At 36.2% G+C, this 23,849-nt stretch overlaps 1 protein-coding gene across 1 annotated transcript in view; it reads right to left on the bottom strand.

The window, feature by feature from the left end:
* The window catches only part of LOC107601186 (uronyl 2-sulfotransferase), a 46,075-nt gene that overhangs the window by 5,778 nt on the left and 16,448 nt on the right, over nt 1-23,849 (bottom strand). Inside the window, exons 2-5 of the mRNA XM_016293253.1 lie at nt 10,851-10,894; nt 5,897-6,052; nt 930-1,009; nt 662-815 (exon numbers count right to left, since the gene is read on the bottom strand). Of these exons, the coding sequence (XP_016148739.1) occupies nt 662-815; nt 930-1,009; nt 5,897-6,052; nt 10,851-10,894 (434 nt within the window). The remainder of the gene's footprint in view (nt 1-661; nt 816-929; nt 1,010-5,896; nt 6,053-10,850; nt 10,895-23,849) is intronic.

Below are 23,849 nucleotides of genomic sequence, written 5' to 3'. Positions count from 1 at the left end.
TCTGGGAAACTGGCCATGTGTTGTGCTGTGTTTTATGAATACCAGGTATGAGCCATAATTCTGTCACAATCCTTAGTCGACTGATGTAATTCTTCCAGCAGTGCCAAGTTTTCTTGTGATTGTCTTGACTTTCAGCATCCATGCTGTTTTTTTCCCCCCCAAATCCAAATCAGAGAGCGTTTAGCAATGTAATTGATTTGACTGAATAAAAGCAAGCATGACTAATCAATTCCTGAACATTCTGCTCACATTGTCTGAGCTAATTTCCAAACATAAAACCAGACTCTTACACTTTCTCTCACAAACAATCATTGTGCAATAAATTCATTCTCAACAGGAAATACAGTCCCCAAGTCAAGTCACTTAATGGTCACTCTGCTATTTGCTATGTAAACTTGTATGCATATACGTACAGCTCATATATGTTTGAATAGGTAAATTACTAGTCTTATGCTTGGTTGCAGCACACTGAACTACAGTCTGTCCTTCACATCAGCATTCAAATGTTTATGTTTGGACCTGTGCTGACTGAGGGCTCACTACACTGAGAACTGCTGCATCCCTATATGAATCCAATATTGAAACACAAGCAAAAATGTCAGAAAATAATAAAGAAACAGGAATTTGGAAAAAAGGGAGAGATTTAGAAACAGCCTCTGACCAGATATCTCTCGTCATCTTTCATCTGGGGTGTGCGGATCAAGTGATTCTGCTCTCCTCTCCAGTCCCCAAAACGACGAAAAAAGTAATTGGAGAGGAAACGGTTAATGGGATCCCTGATGATGTTTATGTAGACAGGCTGTTCTATCCTAAATCTGAGAAAGAAAGAGACAAAGAGGATAAGCACTGAATTGTTCACCAATGTTTGGCTGCATTTTTATCTTGGATTAATCAGATACATTCAGATAAATAATTCCTGATTTGCTTACCTTGTGAAATTGAGAAAGTGAACATGTCTGGTGTACAGAAAAGGCTGCGGAATAGTGCTAATATTTCTCATCAAATCCACCTGGCAAAAAAATCAACACAAATAAACAGATCAAAATGCATGTTACATAACCATTCATGACCATCTCTTTATCCAACAATGCTAACAATTTAACAAAACAAACAGCAATGGGGTTCAACAAGTTAATACAATCTCAGAGCACCAATTCAAAAAGTTATATCTGGTAGTAATAATAAAATTTCATGTATTTCATGTATGCTACATGAAAAGTACTTACTATATACATTATTCCTGTCAAACAAATAAATAAAACACTTGTAAACTGAGACATAACTAGTAGGGAAGTAACGATTCACTCAACTCACGATTCGATTCATGATTTTGAATACTCGATTCGATTCACGATTTATTTTATTTTTTTAACAAAATGAGATTTAAGACAAATTATAAATTAAATGTGTCCTTTTATTATTGCTTGGACAAAATGCTATACATTTCTTTGTGAAATTGAAATATAACACTATAATAATATACTAATATAGCACTTGCATATTACTGCTCTTTTGTTGGTTTTGATTGCTTCTATTGTCCTTATTTGTAAGTCGCTTTGGACAAAAGCGTCTGCTAAATGACAAAATTTAAATATAATGTAAATGTAAATAACAAAACTACATTGAAATTTTAAAACAAGCCCCAAATCAAATAAATAACACAAATAAAATAAATCTCTTCATATAAAAAAATAAGGCTTTGTCTGTGCTCTTTCCATTTAAAATTAGAGGCAGCCACTGCATTTTAATCATGATCCAAACAAAGATGCTCCATACATGCAAAATGAGCAGTTTTTAAATCTAAATTAGATTGTATAATTTTGAAATTTGAAGCAAAAACAGAATGGTTTGACTTCAGTTTTATGAAACTATACATAAAAATATCTGCATGAAACAGCGGATGAGCTGAATGAGACGCAGATTCACTCTCTGCCAGCAGGTGGCGCTTAAAGCGTTTCCTTGGTTTCTGCTGTAAACAAAGCAGTGCTGCACTTATGAACTTTAATATGCATTATACATAAGCAAGATGAAAATAAAAAATACCATCTAAACTTTTCTAAGGACAGTTACTTCCCCTCAGACATACATTCATATAAACTCCTACACCTAAATGAATCGCGATTTGTTTAGCATCTCAACCGATTTGAATTGTCACATATTTGAATCGATTTTTAACCGGCTCGCGGTTAATCGTTACATCCCTAATAACTAGACACAACTAATTAAAACTACTGTCCAACAGATTTTGTACAGCATATGAGAACACAACCACATCATACGTGTGCTACACTTTCTTCAGTTGCTATAAAACAATAACTCTTCAGAAACGGCGGTGGATCTAGAGCTGTCGCGATTCGTCGATTTTATTAGACTATTCGATTTTAAAAAACCCTCGACTTCATTTTGCTTGCGTCGACTAATCGGCAAAATACCGGAAGTGGCGCATTTCACGGACGAGAATTCATAAAACACATTATTAGACTGTTTCCCAAAGCAGCATGATATATTACACCCATTTAAATATCATAATTAAGCATAATTGTGAATTCGCAAACATTACGATTTAATTAAATAACTATATGCGATGCAGTTCTAATACAGTATATGCGCTTTAATTATTTACATGCATATAGGTTAAGTACATGCGTCACACAGCGGCTCGGTTCACAGTAGTTCCACAGGAACTGTTATCATTTACATGTGTGGAGTGTCTCAAACTCCATCTCTGCATGTTGTTGTGAGTTTGGGTTTATTATAACGTTTATCTGGGAACGTAACATGCGCCATTTCATTATATTTGTAAGGTAAATCATTTATAAATCTACGCAAACTCAGGAGAATACATTGCCGTTTTAAAATAAAAGCGCAAACCCTCACTCTGAGTTTACACGTCTTGATGTCTACATATTCATTTAATTACAGTGGCTATAGCATTTCTGTCCTAAAGAAATGGCCAAATATTACATTTTTATTAAAGTTTTATTTCCAAATTCGGTTTTGTTCCATTTTCATTTTTCTATACTCTGTTTTAATGGTTAAATTAAATGTTATTAATCAAAAAGCCTGTCTAATTAATTGAGTTTTACAGTTTTATCTTTACCAAATTCTGTTTTCCATTATTTTCTGGATTCCATTTTAATGGTTCCATTAAATTGTAATACTCAAAAGCATCTCCAATTAATTGATTTTATAAAAAAAAAAAATTTTTTTAAGTGTTTTTTTTTTTCTTTTTTTTCAGAAATACTGCACATTTAAATTTTTCTCCTAAATAAATTCTGGTAAATAACATTTCTGGTAAATACTCCTTTAAAAAGTGTTTTTTATTATAATTGTATTATTAGTAGACTATAACATGTGGATGTGTTGTCATTCTTACACTATAATACTGAACTTTGATTTCAGTGATTTGGACTATGAGATGGACACTTGCTTCTTGCACTTTACTTTTGCTTTTAAAAAAGGATTGCATAAAAATTTGTAAAATTAAACAGTAAAATAGTTGATTTTTCTGGTCGGAAATTAATCATTTAGATTAATCGATAAATGAGTCGATAGATTAATCTAAATAAAAATAGTCGTTAGTGGCAGCCCTAGGTGGATCCATTAAAAAAAATTAAACCAGAAATGCAAACACACTGCAAACAGACCTCGTCTCTCCAAGTTTCAGAATCACACACACCAAGAAAACATTCCTCACTTGGATAGTGCATGGTGCAGTGGAAAGTTATTAGGTCATCTGATGAGCCTGACTTCTCATTACCTTAATGTTTCCTAATGAGGGCCAGCTGGGGCCCCAGTCAGCTCTGATAGAGCCCATGTGTCCCTAAATGCATGTTACAGTCTCTAAAAACATGCACACACAGGCATAAGGAGACTTAACAATTCCTATAACGGATCGCCATATGAAGAACGGGATGGCGTAATGTTGGTCTGGTGTGCCAGGACGGTGTGTAGAGCGCAGCTTCCTGTAGCGCTCAACAATAGGTTCCAGAAGTTTCCAGTTTGGGAAAGACCACCCTCAGAATTCAGATTTCATACTAAAGCCTAAACCTCTTCATGTTGCTTGGCCCACATCTCTATCAAACAGCTAACAACACTGTAACAAGTGCTCTGCTCAAGCTTCGATCCTTTATCAAACGCTGCGTCAAAGCCAAAACACACAAAGTCTGTAACAACCTGAGGTAGTGACATCATCTTAATGAGAAAATGTCCTGTTCCATAAACGGTTATATGGGCACACAGATGACCATACACTGTACTAAGTAATGATAAAAGAGGTGTTGGTTGAATCACATCATAAGTTACACCTCAGGTTGGGTAAACAGTTAGTGGTTTGGTGCATTGAGGCTAATTAAAAATATCTTATTAGAATGACATAACGGAACACAAGAGTCCGATGCTTTATTTTGCTTACTGTTACACAAGTCAGGTCACTTGTGGAATTTATTTTAGACACATCTGCCTTACAATGACCGAAAGTAACACTAAAGACCAACATATCGTATGGACCACGTTTATGATGGTCTCCATTTATTGTAACAGCAGAATCTTCAGAACTTTTCCATTTGAGTTCCATGGAGGGAAAGCCATACAGGTTGCAACAAAATGAGGGTGAGTAAGTTATATTAATTGGCAGTTGACAGACTTTCATTTTTGTGTAATCTATCCGTTTGATAACAAAACCTTGTTCTACACAATCACATAACAATGTGAAGATTATGAATGTAGAGGAGGTTAATTTGTTCTTGTCTTGAAAGGTCGGTTAAAAACAGACTGAACATTCCCTCTCTACACACAAATAAACTTTCTTCTCTAAATTAGAGTTTTATGACCCTTATCCTGCAGTGAAATTTGCATTTGTTTAGGAGACTGTGCAGATGCGCCAAGGCCACAAATAGGTAATCAGTCACAATCACAGCTATCTGCCAGAGAAAACAAGTACTGGAAATGCACTTAATGCGCACAAGGAAAGTTATGTTAATTATGGACAAAGCCTACGGGATAATTTAATTTTCCAAGCATTGTCAATGGTTTATTAGATGATTAAACTTGACGTCTGTATCAATAATCCAATCAAAACAAGATGTCAAATACTTGTTTATTAAGTAATTTAATCCGTTTATTTAAAAAAACTTGCTCCATCAGTCAAACGTTTTTACTGGAGAAATTAATTATATAGATTGAGAACTCTATTTTAGCTCAAAGTTAAAAATTTCTTATTGATGGATTTGCTTATTACAATCATGCAGCTTTTTCTGTCAGCTCTATCTGTCTGGACACACACCAGTTAGTTTTTCTGATGGCAATGAAACCTGTATGTGTTCAGAGCTTACCACTGTAAACACACACATTTAATATTAGCTTTGAGTATTTACTGTACATCTAACCAGTTTACTCTCTAAAACCTATGAATAATGTATCACTCACAAAATCATTTTATTCAAAAAGGTCCCATAATATCCAGACAGAATTATGTGTACACTCCGGGATATGGACAGATTTCCAGTCAAAAAGTTCTTCATTTTCACGTTAGTCACTTATTTCCCTCTCCCGCTCAACAAACGTATATGAGCGATATTTAATCAGCTTATTTATTTAAACTTTTCATAGGTTGATTTTAGCGGTGTGGAGGTGTGACGGTTTGACTCGACCCAAACGGGATGACAGAATGTTTTCGTTTTCCTCTCCGCAAGGGAGGAAAGTGTGTATTTTTCTCCCCAATGAGTGCCATTCGGATGTATTTCATTGCTGCTGGCATTCAGCAAGCATTTCCCTTAGCAAACACCTTTATTTAATCACATCAGTTTTCATCATAGTATGCTTTTTATTTTGCTATACTTTTTGTTTGCTATACAATTTCTCAGAAGCATTAGTTGCCTCATACACACACACTGACCTGCTCATGCTTTGTGAGTCTGGTTTTGTTATGGATGTCAGAGGACACCAGGTTAAACTGGTGCTTTTCTGCCAGAATCCTCAGCAGCAGGACAACTGTTCGACTTCCACACTTGCCAACCCTGTTGTAGATCACCTGACTTGGGAATGGCAGCTCCTAGACACACAGACATAGAAATACATAGGTATTAGGAAGAACAAAACAAAAAAAAGGGGGAAATGAACAATATTGAAAGTCTGGCCAATTCTAAATGACAAACATTTTTATATTGTGTTCAATTGCTGTTGGATGCTGGGTGATGGCGAAAGTGATCTAAATAAATTAGTGGACACAATTACAAAGAAAGAGAGAGAGAGAGAGAGAGAGAGAGAGAGAGAGAGGGAAAGAAAGAGCTTTAGGAAGGTCTGTAACATGTATTTTTAAATATTTATGAATAATAATTCCTGTTTTTACTAAGTATTTAAAGGGATAGCTCATTAAAAATTAAAATTCCAACCCTGTATGAATTTCTTTCTTCAAGGGTATAGAAACACAGTAAGGACATTGTTAAAATAGTCCACGTGACATCAGTGGTTCAACCGTAATTTTACGAAGCTATGAGGATACTTTTTGTGTGCAAAGAAAACTCGTCACCCTAGCGCCATTTTGGAGAGTATCACGACACATGCGACGCAGGCTCAGCGCATGCGTGTTCTACATTAGCAGCACCACACGCATGACTTGTTGTCATTATTTTTGTTTTCTTTGCGCATATTAACCTTCCATACTAACCTTCTGGACCTTGATCGTGGTAGTACCCTTGCTGTCTATGGAAGGTCAGAAAGCTTTCGGATTTCATCAAAATTATCTTATAATTTGTGTTCTGAAGATGAACGAAGGTCTTACAGGTTTGGAATGAAATGAGGGTGAGTAATAATGACAGAAATGTCATTTTTGGGAGAACTATCCCTTTAAGTGTCCCACTCAACGACACAATGGTGATACTGTAGCTCAGGTGTGGAACTAAAAGCTTCCCGTTTCCAGACAGTTCTACTCCACACAACCTTAAGAATAATTCTTTAAGAGAGAGTTGGAGGAAATTTGTAAATTCCTGGATGAACATCCAGTGTGGAAGGAAGAATGGAATTCCCTGTAGGCCAGCATCCTAGATGAAATTGGGGTTTGAACTGCTTCTTTGTCCCCTGTGTGTGTGTGTTTGTATGAGAAATACTCCTGAGAGAAAACATTTGTGTCAAAAACAGTGAGGCACGATGTTTTGTGTATTTGTTTGAATGTGTGATAAGGTTTTTAACTTGACTACAACAGTCACCCTTACTTTTATTCAGGTCTGTAAACACTAGCTAAACAAGAGCCCCTCATGCCTTTCATTATTTATTCTCTCTCCGTATTACACTCCATAGTGTGGTACAGCACTCTCCCAAAACAACAAATACGGTTCAAGTTCACAGAGAATGCTCCCTTTTCACCTCATGAGCACACACACATAAGAGGCCTTGTGTGAGCCCAGCTGCCTTGCTAATTCTCCCCCATCCCGTTTTCCTTCACTCAATCTCTATTTCCCTCCTTCTCTGGTCATTTCTACGTAAAATCTCTTAGCTCATTATTACTCTGAGGAAATGTCCATCTGTATACACCATCTATCTATCTATCTATCTATCTATCTATCTATCTATCTATCTATCTCAAATAAAAGGCGTTCTTCTCAACTTTCTATTCATCAAAATGAATCCTGAATTAATGGCACAAAAAGTTTTGATAGCATGAAATGTGTTTTGAACACAAAATCAGGGTCACAAAATTAGGATGACTTCTGAAGGATTACTGTATTACTGGTGTAATGGCTGCTGAATATTCAGCTTTGCCATTATAGAAATAAATTACATTAAAAAAAAAGTAATTTTTAATAGTAATAATATTTCAAAAAGTTCTGCTTTTACTGTATTTATGATCAAACAAATGCAACCTTGGTGAGCTAGAGTAAGAGATCATTTCAGAAACATTAAAAACGTTTAAATGACCTCAAACATTTGAATGGTTGTGTCAACAGCTGTGAGATGTTAAAACTGGTTGTCATCATTGCTGGCTTGGGGTCTTAGTAACTGCGGGGGTTTCAGCTACCAAAGGCTTTCCCAAACTGTACAGATCCCCACTAAACATGATTACTTAGGAAAATAGTGAAGATTTATATAGACAGGTATATCTTTTTATAGTGAACAAAAATAGCCCTGGTAGAAAGAGGGATGATTTATACACATGCACACATTGAACTGGACTTTGATTACATTACTTTCAAATTCAGGAAGTCATATTTTCCAACTGTTTTAGTCTTAGCTGTAAAATTTTATATATACATTTTTTAGATATACACATGTGGTTTCAACCACATTCTTGTGCACATCTGTCTCTAGGGTGAGACATCTTATAAATGTTTTGTTATTATCACTTGTGAGGTGATTCTGTCTATACACACACACATATAAAGTATATACACACACACACTCTGCAATGCGTACACACTCACAAATCCATTGTTACTCCAAGTCTAGCTTGTTTAGAGAAGATCCTATAAAATATAATACTACAAAACTTTCCCTTTGACATTGCTAAACACTTTCTAAAACAATTTGCTATGATTGTCAGAAATTGTTTTAACAAACCAGATGGTGTATTTACAGCACTGCTCACGTGAGGCAGGATATTACATAAATTGTAAATAAAAATGTATTTTACAGTGGCATTGAGGTCTCTCGAGTGTTTATTCAATACAGGAAATGTCAAAACTTCCCTCTAGTTAGAAACAATAAAACATTGTTTGTACAGTTTACATTTGTACAGAGCTATAGCTAAAATTCACAAGAGTATTTTTATGGGTGGACCCTCCTCTCCAGCTCTCTTCTGGACTCTTCTGTCATATGCAAGTGCACTTGCACACAGTTCTCAATACAGTCAATGAATCATTCCAGCATTCCAGAGTCTCTGAATCATTTGAACCCATTTCACAGAAAAGACACAAAAAACAAAGAGATGGAAAATAGCACATGTAGTGCAGAGAAGATATTCTCCAGAGATATTTTTAACCACAAAACACTGATTACAATCACAGTGATAAATAATTTAAAATCTACAAGGAATTTAAACCGAGTGAGTTTTGCATATGTAACAAGTGCTTCAAGACTCTCATCTTAAAACAACTGTGTCCTATAACACATCTAATGACTCGTTTTTCAACAAGTCTCTATAAAAACTATAGACAAACCACAGTGATGGCTTCAACCCTACTATTAAGAAGCAGTTTCATCTTTCATCCTCTGAGTAAACCCAGCTGAAACTGTCACTGGGTTTAACCTGTTTTGCAGAGTGCGTGTAATGACACTCCTTGTAAATTAAGTTTGTTATTTCCACTCATGCCATTTCACGCTTTCTCTCTCTAATCTGTTCATCAGCAAACAGAGCTGTCGTTCCTCTGTAGGAAGTGCTGATGAGATAAACTGTCATGAGTGTGTGTTGAGTTAACCCTTTGTTGACCCTGACAATTTAAAAAATAAAAAAAATAAAATATATAAATTTTCTAAGTATTTTGGGGCTTTTAGTCTATGTCTGTCATATGCTAGCTTACTCCAAAAGTTGATAAAATACAATAAAATAAATATATATATTTTTTCTTCCAGACAAATTGAGCAAATATATTTTATTTATGAATTGATTTTTAATTTTGCATGTTTTTACCAGGCAGTGACTAATAAAACTCTCTACAATTTGTACCACTTAAAGGGGTCATATGTTGCTAAAAAGAACATTATTTTGTGTATTTGGTGTAATGAAATGTGTTTATGTGGTTTAAAGTAAAAAAAAACAACACATTATTGTTTCTCCTCTACGCCTTTTTGAAACGCGCCGATTTTTACAAAGCTCATCGGTCTGAAAAAGCGAGGTGTGCTGTGATTGGCCAGCTATCCAATGCGTTGTGATTGCCCGAATACCGCAAACGTGAGACGGAAATGTTACGCCCCTCACATTCTGTTGATGCCGTGTCCCGGCCGGAGCGACGAGACATAAACATTAAAACCCATTACAAATGAGGCATTTGTTGCATCCAGTGGGGACATAATTACTGATTATAATGACTTATACTGTCTTTTTACGTGTTGCATTGCATCGCGCCGCGTAAACATAAAACTCTGTCTGCATTTGTGATCGGAGAAATGACAAACAACAAGCGCTACTCTACGAAGTTGATGTATTTCCTCAGCGACCAGCACAGATCAGCTCTAGGCATGACGAAATGGATATCGTCCTCTTTTGGAAGAACAAAAAAGGTAGTTTCGCTTTCACAACGAAGCACACAGCGTCTTCAGGACATGGCTGCAGCGTCAACAATACTACAGCGAGAATAAAAAAAGTTACGCCTTCTTTCGTTGCGTGAACATTTGGGCAGCTTTATGCAAATCTTCCCAGATCGTGACGTAGGTATGTGGGGGCGTGTTAGAATGAGCCGTTTTAGGTAGGCGTGGTTGACTCTTAACTTTTATAAAGAATATCTATTTGGTTTTGAGACTTTAGTGTTTGCAACTTTACAGATCTTCTTTATGCACCAAGAGCTTGTAACACTCCAAAGAGAAAGGAAAAATTTAAATCGCATCATATGACCCCTTTAAACTTCCTCTTTCATTAGCAAACACATCAACACAGGAAATAAAGCTGCATTCGTCAAACCATTTCATCTGATTATTAAATGTGAATGTGTGAATGTGTGTGTGTGTCTGTGACCTTCCATTACTGTCAAATCTGAGGAAATAAGTCTACAATAAACACCAAGTCTTGAAATGATTTCCTCTAGTGTGAGAAGGCCAAAATAACAGGACAATTGAAGACAGGGATATTTTGTGAAGTACATTTGGAATTGGAGGAAAACAAGAGACAGAAAACAAGTTTGATATTGCAAAAAACAACTTACCCTTGGTGTAGGAGGCCCGTGGTCGTCAACAAAAGTGGATTCTCCTGTAAAGAAAATTGAGTGTCAGAGTGAGCTGCTTACATAAAACATCTGTTATTTATGAAATCATAAGCTTAGAGAGCAATGCAGACAAAACAAAATGTTTTAGCGCATTCAGTGAAAAACTGTATTTTGAAATAGAGCAGATTCAGCAGCTGAGATGTATCAACACTGGAAATCCGCATGGGAGCTAGATGACATCCGCTATGAGGGTTTTGAGAGAGAAACGGTCTCTTAATGCAACTCCTTCTGTGGTACAGTAGTGGCTAAAAAGGAGGAGACATTCTTTCATCTCAAACAAGGGTGTTCTTTTTAACCTCCACTCCAGATGGCACGCTGGAATCAGTGCTGTGCTTCCTGTGTTAAATGGATAGTTCACCCAGAAACTAAAATTCTGTCATCATTTACTCACCCTCACGTTGTTCCAAACCGTTATGGGTTTTTTTCTTCTATTGAATATAAAAAGATATTTTAAAGAATGTGGGCAACCAAACATTTGTTGGTCCCCATTGACTTCAATAGTGTGAAAAATGGGGACCAGAAACTGTTTGGTTACCCAGCTTCTTCAAAATATATATTTTTAAATTCAGCAGAAGAAAGAAATTCCTACAGGTTTGGAACAACTTGAGGGTGAGTAAATAATGACAGAATTTGGATTTCTGGGTGAACTATCCATTTAAATGGAAAGTTCATCCAAAACACGATAACCCATAATTTACTCACCCTCATGTCTTTTAATACCTGTATGACTTACTTTCTTTGGAACACAAAATCAAATATTTTTTGGCAGAATGTGAAAGCTGCTCTGTACCATGCAATGAAAGTGAATAGTGGCCACAGCGGTAAAGCTAGATTTTTAGTGAATTAACTAAATTTTGGTCGGTTTCTCACACAAACTATCATATGGCTTTCGAAGACTTAAAGAATATAGTGCATAAGTCACATGGACTTGGCTTTTATGGTGCTTTTATGCCTTTTTGGAGCTGGTCTCCATTCACTTTTATTGTGTTGAATAGAACAACTCCGAAAGCTACACATTTCCTTTTGTGTTTCAAGCAAAAAAGGCAGTCATGGAATGATATGAGGGTGAGTAAATTATGACAGTATTTTCATTTGCACATTAAGGTACACCGCTATCTGTTGTGCACTGGCTGTGTCTGTCTGCTGAATAAATAACTTACCCAGCAACACAGAGCTGCTATACTTCTCAGCTCATCTTCAACTTTCTCAGTATGAGGGTGAGTAAAAGAATGAGATATTCATAGACAAAGATCGATGCATTCTCTTCTCATCCTCGGAGCAAGAAGTCATAAATCATGAATAGTTTTGGCACAGATAAATCACAACTGAACGGAAGGTGATATGCAGAACACGAACTACTGTACAACATAGAGTTCCAGACTGATGGTGTCCGCAATGTAACATCTTTCAATATGTGCCACACTATTTGCATGTATAAGTAAAAATGCTCTCCTAAAGCATAATTCTTGTGTTTACTAAATTATATAAACTACCATTTAAAGTTTGGGGTCGGTAAGTTTCATAAATGTTTTTGAAAGAAGTCTAACTTTTTGATCAAAAATACAGTAAAAACATTGTGAAATATTATTACGATTTAAAACAACTTTTAATGCATTTAATAATTTTAAAATGTAATTTATTCCTGTCATGGCAAAGCGGAATTTTCAGCAGTCATTACTGTCACATGATCCTTCAGAAATCATTCTAATAACTTGGTGCTCAAATAACACTTCTATATGTATTATTATCGATGTTAAAAACAGCTGAACTGCTCAATATTTTTTGTAGAAACCATGATATTTTTTTCAGGATTCTTTGATTAGATAAAAAAAACATTTAGTTGAATTAGAAAGCGTGTAATATGACAAAATGTCTTTATTGTTTGATACCAAAACTCTGACCCCAAATCGAGGTCAAGGGGATCTAAATAGATCTCATATCACATATCTCAGTTTCTCTGTAATCCATTAGAAGACCTCATGTTCCTGTTTTAGTGGCTGCTGTCAGCACGGAGATCTTGTTAATGGGGCCATATGTCTTCTTAAACATGCACACTATGTACACTATACTCATGTGGACGCATATGCTGTTGAGTGACACACAAGCTTGATTCAGTCTACTCATCCAGTCAGCGCATTTTTAAAGAGTTTTTATGGTAAGTTTCTTTCAAATGGTTTGAAATAAAACATCTGAAACCAAAAGAAAATAAACATGTGGTGAGTTTACCATCTTGTACCATTTTCCAGACTAAGTGAAGGATTAGTTGATAGTAACAAAATATAAAGACAAAAGTGTTACATTTTCAGCATTTCAATGTTCAACTGAAGTCTATTCTATACTGCTGTTAAAATTGCCCATTTAGGCCTCAGTATGACCTTGTCCTAAAACGTACTTGTCAGGACCATCAGGATTACACAGTTTGTGGGGGCTTGCTCAATTATCCACTGAAAGCCCCATTGCCCTGCTTACCCCCCACGACGGCACCCTCTGTCCAGGCTTTGGTCTGCATCTCACTTCATCTGATACTGGACCTTCATAACCCCTCAGAGCCAATTAGCACCTCCACTAACAACCCGTCCCGGCTGCAGTCCTCTGGGGTCAGATTCCCAGACTCCAGGAAAGTCATTCAGGTCGCCAGGCTTGGAAATAATTGGAGACTAAAGCAGTAAAAATGCAAAAATTTACAGACAGAAGACTTCTGCAATGATTAGAGTAGGCCAGTTGCATGAAACAGAGAGTGGGCGAAGGGTGGAAAGAAATCAAACAGCGGTACATTTCTGTCAACTTTGTTCATGGGTTGTGTTGTACCCGATTCAAAGTTTGCTTTGGTTACGAGAGGATCATTAATAACCTATAATTACGACACAAAAAGTCATAATGACACTGATGGAAAAAGCCACTAACTTGGCATAGTCCCCAGCAGGAACATTTGAAAATAAAAATCAATCGTTTCGCATAAAAGTAGCCTTTTGGCTTTCATAATGCAAAACATTCTCTGAAATGGAATTTTCTCTATGCATCTGGCTTCGCTTAGGAATGCTGTTGTTTGTGTCGGAATGCCAAAAACGTATTCTTTCGGCATGTAATGTTTAATTTGAGTTATGAAATTGGTGGCTCTGTAAAGTATGGTTATGAGGAGAGCCAGAAATACTCCAGAGACAAAAGCAGGGTCGACGTCTCTGTTGTGAGGTACTGTGAAACACAAAAGCCGCTGGCTACAGTCTCATTTTCAGATCAAATCCTGCAATAATCTATGACCACAGGTAGAACATTCTTGAGACCTGAGCACTGAAGGACATTCTGAACACGACAATTAAAGAAAAATCATCTGGCACTGGCTCAGCATTCTTGTGAACTCAAAAGCTGATTTGATCTGATTTTAGGGAACAAGCAAGCCAACCATCCAAAGCAAACAATGTCAGTGTGAACCTGTTGTTGATTGATGGCCCTCAATGAAATAAATGTGTTGACTTCCATAAAATAGACGTAATATATATTTTCTTCACTCAGATGTGCATGCCGCAAAATTTCACAAAACCATATTGTCATACTAATGGATTGCCCTCACAACTATATGGAAATTGGGCAAAAAATACTCAAATCTTTCTACATAAAGTGCTCTGATGTTCATATTAAAACATTGAAAAAGGCACGATAATGGTATTTCATAATTCACAAAATAATACCTACACAACCTCTCTCACAACATACCTGCATTAAAATTAATAAATGCTAAAGCTAATACAAAACTCACCTGCGGTCTGTAAGTGACAGCAAAATTGTAATATCTATTTCTACCCTCCACTTCAAACTTATTGCTGTATTTAGAGTTTATTTGGTGTCATCTTTAAGTTAGACGCCATTATAATCAGAATTTCCTATACTTTTTGCTTGAAATTAAATGGAATTTAAAGTACTTTCATTTCAATAACCAATGTTGCCCAAATTCAAATTTTTCAATAAAAACTTACTTAAATTGCTCTTGAACTCATCAAAACTTTGATACAGCTGATGTATTCAAGCTTGAGCAAGCTTGAAAAATGTAGATAAAAAAATAGCTAAATAATATAAACAAGTCATCATCATAGTGATTTGATTATTAACAGGATTTAACAGTTTCCATCCCAAATTAGCTCCAGGTACTTGCTTCAGTCCATAACTGCCAGAACATGTCTGAACTAAGACCTTATAAAAGTCTCAACTGATCTCATTATCTTACACCTGCACCGTACTCATTGAAGTAAGTGCTTTAGTGAGTGTGTGACAGACAGGCTGACAGCACACTTATGTACTCTCACACTCCTGCTGGTGTGTAGGCAGCACTAACAACACCACTGAGACAAGAACATATGGCTGAGGGTTAGAGGGTCCTGAAATAATGACATCAGTCTGGTTAAACACACCCTGTTTAAATAACATCAGAGACTTATTTTTTTATTTCAGACACCATCATATTCCACTCCCCCATGGCATAAAGCAGCGTGCATGTTTCTCATTCTGTGGTGACACGAGTGCTTCTAGCCATATGTGGTCGGACTTCACTCAACCCTTTGATTTAGCATGTAGGAGTGGCCCGAAATTAAGCCCATCAGTCTAATGACAGTGGGGGGTTTAAGAGTCTCCACCCAGGACTGTTATTCTATAGGTCTGACCATGTTACTACCTGCCAAATGTGGTAGACATGATGGACATCTGCTTTCCTTTTTTATAAATAATTGCTACGTTTTGTTGTTTTAGGAACCGTCACAGAGTGAGGTCTAAGTCCTTGAAGGAGTCTAGAAAGCTGTGTCAGGATTTATAAGGTGGCTTGCATCTAATGTTAGCATGGGCATGACTGGTTCAACCTCTTATGATTAATTTGTGAGGCTTTGATTTCAAAAGTACACCACATTTATGCCACACATAACATCATTTGTAGTGTCCAGTGCTCCCCACACAATGACCAGGAGATCTTTGCAGTTCATTGCACCTGAGTCACGCTGATTATTCATTTGAGCAGTTGTTCAGCATTTTTGTGGAAAGCTTTGTACATTGTATAGGATTTTTTTTTAAATATAAAGTTTATAGAAATTTTACTTTAATGGCAATGTATAGGTCCTTTTCTGTGATATTAAAATGAAATAACTGAACATAAATATAGGAGCCTGATAATAATGCTAATTTTAGATGAAAATTTCAGATGGCATTTAGAGGCTTTTGCATCTGAACTCTTCATATAATAATAATAATAACAAGATTTTTTTCTTGAGCACCAAATATGCATATTAGAATGATTTTTGAAGGATCACATGACTGAAGACTGGAGTAATGGCTGCTGAAAAAATACATTTTAATTACGTTTTAAAATACATTAAAATAAAAGCTAATTTTAGATGAAAATTTCAGATGGCATTTAGAGGCTTTTGCATCTGAACTCTTCATATAATAATAATAATAACAAGATTTTTTTCTTGAGCACCAAATATGCATATTAGAATGATTTTTGAAGGATCACATGACTGAAGACTGGAGTATGAAAAAATAAAAAAATACATTTTAATTACGTTTTAAAATACATTAAAATAAAATAAAAAGCATTTATTTTGTATTGTAATATATATATATATATATATAATATTAAAACTCATGTAAATTTCCAATTATATAAATTAATACATTGTCTAAGTGGAAACTACTAAATTTTAAAAAGAATGATCATTGCAATGAAAATAAAAATGATTTGACTAATTTATATGTAACCAGTGGTCATGATTAATGTCAAACAACTGCATCTCATATAAGAGGAGGTAAAACAAAGTCACAAACATTTTCTAGATCTAAACCACCACTAATGAATAAATTGAATCAGAACTAGTTCAAAAGGAAATGTTGTATGACAAAGAATAAGATCTTATTCAAGCTCATGATGTTAAATTTACTCTGTTTGCTTTTACGGAAAACACGAAACCCAAACATATTAACAAAAGCCATAAGTACAACCAGAAAGAAATTGGCTGCTCAGTATAAGGTTACATTTCTCAGATGGTTCATGAAAAATTCATCCAGTGAGGATAACAGAAAGTAGGTAGGGGTCAGGAACAATTCAGGAGCATCTGGTTTTCATGTGCGTTATTTCCTGTGAACTGGCTATACTGTACATACCTCTGCTCACCTGCTCTGGCTTTGGCCTTGCCTTACAGGATATGTGCAGCGCTGTGGCCACATAAATTGACCTGTGCTCTTTCCCATGCTTGCCTACAAAATAATCCACATGAAACCATTTACAACTAGACCACTAATCAGGGACTTTATGATTTGTGCAAGTGCAATACAGCAATATCAAAAACTCTGGATTTTATGACTTTTTCTGGACATATAGTATTTGCAAGTAGCTAAAATCTTAAATGACAGATCAATGTAATGTAATTTATACATTCCCTGGCAAACGAAATCATGACCTTGTGTATCCAAACCCCACGCTTTATTGTACAGAAATGCTAAATGCATGAAATGAAACTGCAAATGTAAAATTTTATTAAATTTTGCATTGTGACAAATCTACGCTTTTGCTCGTGTCGCTCTTGAAATCAACAGAAGTTTTAAATCGGACTTCCTCTTCACAGTCATCCCCAAAGGTGCCATTCAAAAGATAAACTGTGGCGGACCCCTGTGAATACAGCACTGAATTGTAGCTTCAAACTCTTTCGTCTGCTCCTAATGACAGGAAATATGCTAAATAAACTATCCGAAGGGAGATCCCATTCAGAGTTTTTCTGCAGATTTCCTCTAAAGCAGACGTTTTTTATTTTTATGACTTTATAACATTTGTAGCAAGTCATCGAATCCAAACACTATCATATGTTTTTCTCATCATTGGCGCCCACACAGAACTCGTTTCTGGGGTTGGCCAAGTGCATCTGAGCAGCACCTGGGATAAACCAGGAAGAGCCCGTTAAAAATGGCCTACTCAAATGTGACCTTTGACCTCTAATGCACATACATCTACAACTAACATATTGGCAGAAAACAAAAATACAATAAATCATTTAATCAAATAAGACAGTATTTCATAAGCATAGGTGCAACTCAAGGTTACTACCAAAAACCAGTGTATGAAACCTTAATACACTCTGACTGGACCCTCAATGACATTAACACAAATGGCCGACACACATGCTAGTGCACTTTAGCACATGCACGTGGCTTACTAAGTAAAACCCAAAGGAAATGACCATGGGATTTGAGTAAGCACTGGAGTATAAGTGCCAACAGTTGCAAGTTTCCTCAACTGTGAATGAAATGGATCCATCCCCATAGACTCACAGTCACTTTTACTAGGGCTGCTCTGATCTTCAGTGTATTGTACAGCAGTACACATGTACAAAACAAGCTTGTGACATCCATAAACCACAAGGTTAAGAGCATCAGTAAGCAAGGCGAAAACATAACACATGATGGCAAAAGAAGCTGGAGGGTCTTTACTTTCCTAAGCAACAAGACACACACAGAAACCCAGTTGGGTTCTTAACTCTGAGGTATTTTCATTTCAGCAAGTATACTGACTGTAAAAGGGAGGGTGTGGCATTTATGCCTTTAAATGTGTCTTTAAATACATCTCTATATAGACCAATTATCGGTTTGAAAACATTCAGGATGCGCGCACATCATGGTTGCAGAAAACCTGGGAGAGATAGCCTTTACAGCTAGAGAATTTCACGTATACGGTACAAAATAGTTAGGTTTAAAAAGATTATAAATTATATTGATTAGATGTCATTTTCAAAATGTTCTACGCATATTACAAGAGCTTGACACCCAGCGATAAGCACTGTTAATTCAACGAAATTGACGTTAGAGAGTGCGATAGTCTTAAAGATCTGAAACGGGGGTAACGTTTTTTGTGGGTGGAGCCTATCTGGAGGCAGAAAATGACGGGTTTCAAGTGGCAGTCTATGGAGCCATGGAATAAAAGAATAATAAAAAAAAAAGGTAAATTTGATTTTATATTTCAAAATTATGACTTTATTCTCGCAATTCCAAGATTATATCTCACAATTCTAATAAGCGAAAACAACTCATCATTCTCTCTTTTCCCCTCGGCTCTTCTGGCTTTTTTTCCCTCAGATTTGACAAACTCACTATTTTTGAGTTAAGTTGAGTTATAAAGTCCGAATTAGGAGATATAAACTTGCATTTGCGAGAAAAAAAGTCAAAATTGTGAGATAAAGTAAATAAATGTAAAAATGTTAATAGTAAGGTTTAAATAATATTTCTAATAGTAAGGTTTAAATAATATCTCATGCTGTAACTGTAGGGCTAATACAATACGTCCCCTATGAACAGCATATGTGAATATTATGTAGACCTATTGTTTAAATCGAATTTATGCTTTAAGAGTAGAGTAATCATAGCAGTTTTCATCCATAGTATGTCCATTTAAACGTCTGCGTTTAGCTTCAAATCACGACAGTATTCTATAAAAATTATTTGCATTCCGATTTTTTTCTTTTATTTCATGGATTTTACCCATTTACCTCCACTTGTTCCCAGTGTTTTTCTGCAACCACTATGCGCGCGCAGCTGCAAGTGACGTAACTGTGACGTCTACTCTAAATTGGTCTATAGCCAATGTAGCCACAACTTACAATGTACTGCCACACACAGAGCAATGTTTGGTCACAATAGTGAAATAGTTGTCTAATAGTAAGCTAAATTATTTCTTAAGATGCAAGAACGTCTTCTATAAACATCTCTTAAGAAATGCATCCATTCATGTTCAGGTGCACATCCCTAGTCTACTCTTCACAGTTTCCCACAGTTTTGGGAGGCATGGCAGACCCATATGGAATTGGCCATACATGTGCTGGAATCAGTGTATGTCAAACAGAGCCGTCAATGCATTAAAAATCTCACTGGAGTCCTGACAAAAACACGAAGAGGCCATTCATACATCAAGCAAACCTGTCAGCACTAGAAATTGTGAAGTGATCCCGCAGGTCAACTGGGGTAGTTGTTTATACTTTGTGTAATGCATATTTTCAGCCCAGTATTGAACCCAGCATTGGGTTTGGACAGCTTTACTTACAAAATAACCTCTGATTGCTTGGAAAATGTAATGGTACTGGGATTCATAAGACAGCAGCAATGGCTTCAATCTCAATATCCTGGTACTCAACACATGATGCAGTTTCAAGTCTACCTGACAAGATCCTGAAGACGGAGAGAGAGAGTGACACAGCAGCTCTGCCTCATTGTCATGATGAATGAGTCTTCGCTCATAGAGCCAGGACACATGTGGTGGTGATCTGAATCTCTGTCACGTGCAGCTCAAAATCCCGTTAGTAAGTGCTTTAACTCTGAGCTCTGAAACATGAATTTTCTTTATCTTAATTATTTCCTGTTGTCATTAACATAATGCATAATTATCAGATGTTTAACTATAAAGAGCTACTGCTACGTCTGACACATCTGTATCCGTTTATGTTGAAAATGTTGTGTTTGTTGTCAATGGAGCAGATCGAAATAGTGTTAAACATTGGTTTTGCTACTATAGATTTATCATCATATGGGGAACGTTCTACCCTGTAGCTGTAATGGCCTGTGGAAAGACTATAAATGATTCAAATCCTTTTACAATGTGGCCAGTTGCAGTTCAGAGGATGTGAGGTGTACCATGGGATACATAAATTTAGCCCGTATGAATTGTTGCCTATATTTTGAATTACGGTTGTCCGCTGTAACTTACTGTGCACAGGATGTGCTATGATGTTACACAGGGTTTTGTTGAAGTCTCTGATCTCTTTGTCATTTTTTTTTTAAATGCTTCTGAAAAAGCAATTTGTGCTAATAAATACCATGTTCCGCTCTTAAAATGACAGTTCATTATGTGTCATTGCAGCTGGTGAGCTTGTGCTTGCATCACAATGTTTGGTTGCAGAATGAAACTAAAAAATACAGTAGCAATGATTTAGGTTTTTAGATATATTAAATTTAGAGCAAACAAAAAAGGCATATTTCTGATATATAATGTTGAAATACCAACCTACTGAAGTGCTAAAATCTGTTTTGTACCTTTATAATACACTAACAACCACCAAAAAACAGGTGGTTATGATAAAGCCACATCAATCAAAGCTCATCACAAGTAGCTTTACCACAAGCTGAGGTAAACTAATACAAAGAGTGCACACAATGTCATGCACACAAACACAAAACACCATCATAACCACACATGACATAGATTTTTAATATTGGTGCATCCTTTAAAAAATGTTTACAGTGACTTCATGACCCAAGGCAGAGAGTCAACGGTTCATTTAAGAAATTATGCTATCCTAGCAGAAGTATAAAATTATGCACCCTTCACTGAAACATACTGCTTAATGTGTGACATCTCTCTCTAACCAAACTCTCGCCAAACCCTAAATAGAGCAAAAAACATGACTAAAGGCACATATACTGTGCTTGTGGAAAGCTGTTTGTAGGAAAGTCAAAGAGAAAAATGAGGAAACGGTTAATTAGAGGCAATAAGATCCTGTATAGTGATTTATCCTATATAGTGCTTGCATAAAGCAAGTAGTGCATTCAAAGATACATAACAGCTAAATTACAAGTGTAAGTCATTGTAAGCCCTCTTTTGAGGAACGCGCAAGTGCACGAACACCCCCCCTCCGTTATATAAAAAAAAAAAAACAAGTGGGCTCCCCCAAAGACCACGGTATAGTTTGAACACTGCACAAAATTAAGCGTCTGACAATGTTTGGTCAGGTTCACAGTGGTCTAATGCAAACCTTCACATGTTGCATGGAAGCTATGCTGTGGTTATGGATCAGAAGTCACAGCACTTTTTTTTTAAGCCGTTTGAGATGGAAAGATATTTCAAGACGGACATTCGTATCAGAATTCGTGTTTAGTGGCTATGCTGAAAAGGTCTCCGGTTTCACCAGAAACATTCTCCCTCTAAAACACTTGTGCTGGGGGACGACACACTGAAAAGACTGTACTCCGCTGCCAGGAATGTCAGGAATGGTTTGTGAAAAACACACGCTAAGTAACAGAAACACAGACTGCGACACAAACACACTCTCACATATGCATTCTCACACATACACAGCTGTTAAACTCAGAGAGACCAAAGAATTTACACTAACATGTATAGCATATCACACACGCACTCACATGCTATGTATCCAAACCCCCTTATTTGGGCTGGGTGGTGTTTGGTATAAATAGTGGAGTGGTGTAACGATGAAGGGCAAGAGGCCACAGAACTCCACCCAACCAGTCTTTTAAAAATACATGCTCTCTCACTCTCTCTCTCTCTCTCTATAACCAATGTGTGAACTTGAGGAGAGGGTTTGGGGGGTCTCACCCCCCTAAAGCATGTCAAAACAAGATGTTGGGGGACAGAGAAAGTAGTCTACTCATAATATGATGCATTACCTGTAAATATGAAGAATTTCTAGCTCTGACTGATAATACATTGTAATTTTGGCCACGCCTGAAATGGATCATACCAGTAACATTACCTGAACAGCTGAATTAAATATGCTATACAATTGGGCTCTTTCAGGGACGAGCATTTTTTGCATGGATGAAGTAAGAACATATTGTGTTTAAATGCAAAATAACATCTGCCCTCTTTAATGCTGTTAAACTGAATGCACAAAGTAAACATTAACAACAAGTACAGGTGCAACTCAATAAATTAGAATGTCATGGAAAAGTTCATTTATTTTAGTAATTCAACTCAAATTGTGAAACTAGTGTATTAAATAAATTGAACGCACAGAGACTGAAGTAGTTTAAGTCTTTGGTTCTTTTAATTGTGATGATTTTGACTCACATTTAACAAAAACCCACCAATTCACTATCTCAACAAATTAGAATACTTCATAAGACCAATAAAAAAATTTTTTTAGTGAATTGTTGGCCTTCTGAAAAGTATGTTCATTTACTGTACATGTACTCAATACATGGTAGGGGCTCCTTTTGCTTTAATTACTGGTTCTCTTGGTTGGTTGTGCCTGATTCGTTACAACACTTTTTCCTTCCACTCAACTTTCTGTTAACATGCTTGGATACAGCACTCTGTGAACAGCCAGCTTCTTTGACAATGAATGTTTGTGGCTTACCCTCCTTGTGAAGGGTGCCAATGATTGTCTTCTGGACAACTGTCAGATCAGCAGTCTTCCCCATGATTGTGTAGCCTAGTGAACCAAACTGAGAGACCATTTTGAAGGCTCAGGAAACTTTTGCAGGTGTTTTGAGTTGATTAGCTGATTGGTATGTCACCATATTTTAATTAGTTGAGATAGTGAATTGGTGGGGTTTTGTTAAATGTGAGCCAAAATCATCACAATTAAAAGAACCAAAGACTTAAACTACTTCAGTCTGTGTGCACTGAATTTATTTAATACACGAATTTCACAATTTGAGTTGAATTACTGAAATGAACTTGTCCATGACATTCTAATTTATTGAGATGCACCTGTATGCATGGTTTTTCTGTCAAGCAATTGCATGTGAAAGTTACATTCATTACTATAATAGTAGGTTGCGTCACTTTAGTTTTTTGGAATTGGACAATAGGAAGAAAAAAAGCTTTATTTAATTATTATAAATGGAAATATTAAGACCATTAAATGTTCAGTAAAGCTTTAGGTATTTTTAAATGTTTGCCGTCCAATCAGTATAATCAAACACAGCTGTACTCAAATGAAGGTGTAAATGGACAGCACCTGAGTTAAATATATGAGTGTCACAGCAAAGGGTCTGAATACTTAGGAGCATGTGATATTTCAGTTTTTCTTTTTTAATAAATCTGCAAAAATGTCAACAATTCTGTGTTTTTTCTGTCAATATGGGGTGCTGTGTGTACATTAATGAGGAAAAAAAATTAACTTAAATGATTTTAGCAAATGGCTGCAATATAACAAAGAGTGAAAAATGTAAGGGGGT

Source organism: Sinocyclocheilus grahami, unplaced genomic scaffold (genome assembly GCF_001515645.1).
Source record: "Sinocyclocheilus grahami isolate Dianchi unplaced genomic scaffold, SAMN03320097.WGS_v1.1 scaffold301.1, whole genome shotgun sequence".
Classification (NCBI taxonomy): domain Eukaryota; kingdom Metazoa; phylum Chordata; class Actinopteri; order Cypriniformes; family Cyprinidae; genus Sinocyclocheilus; species Sinocyclocheilus grahami.
This window is presented reverse-complemented; position numbering and strand designations above follow the sequence as displayed.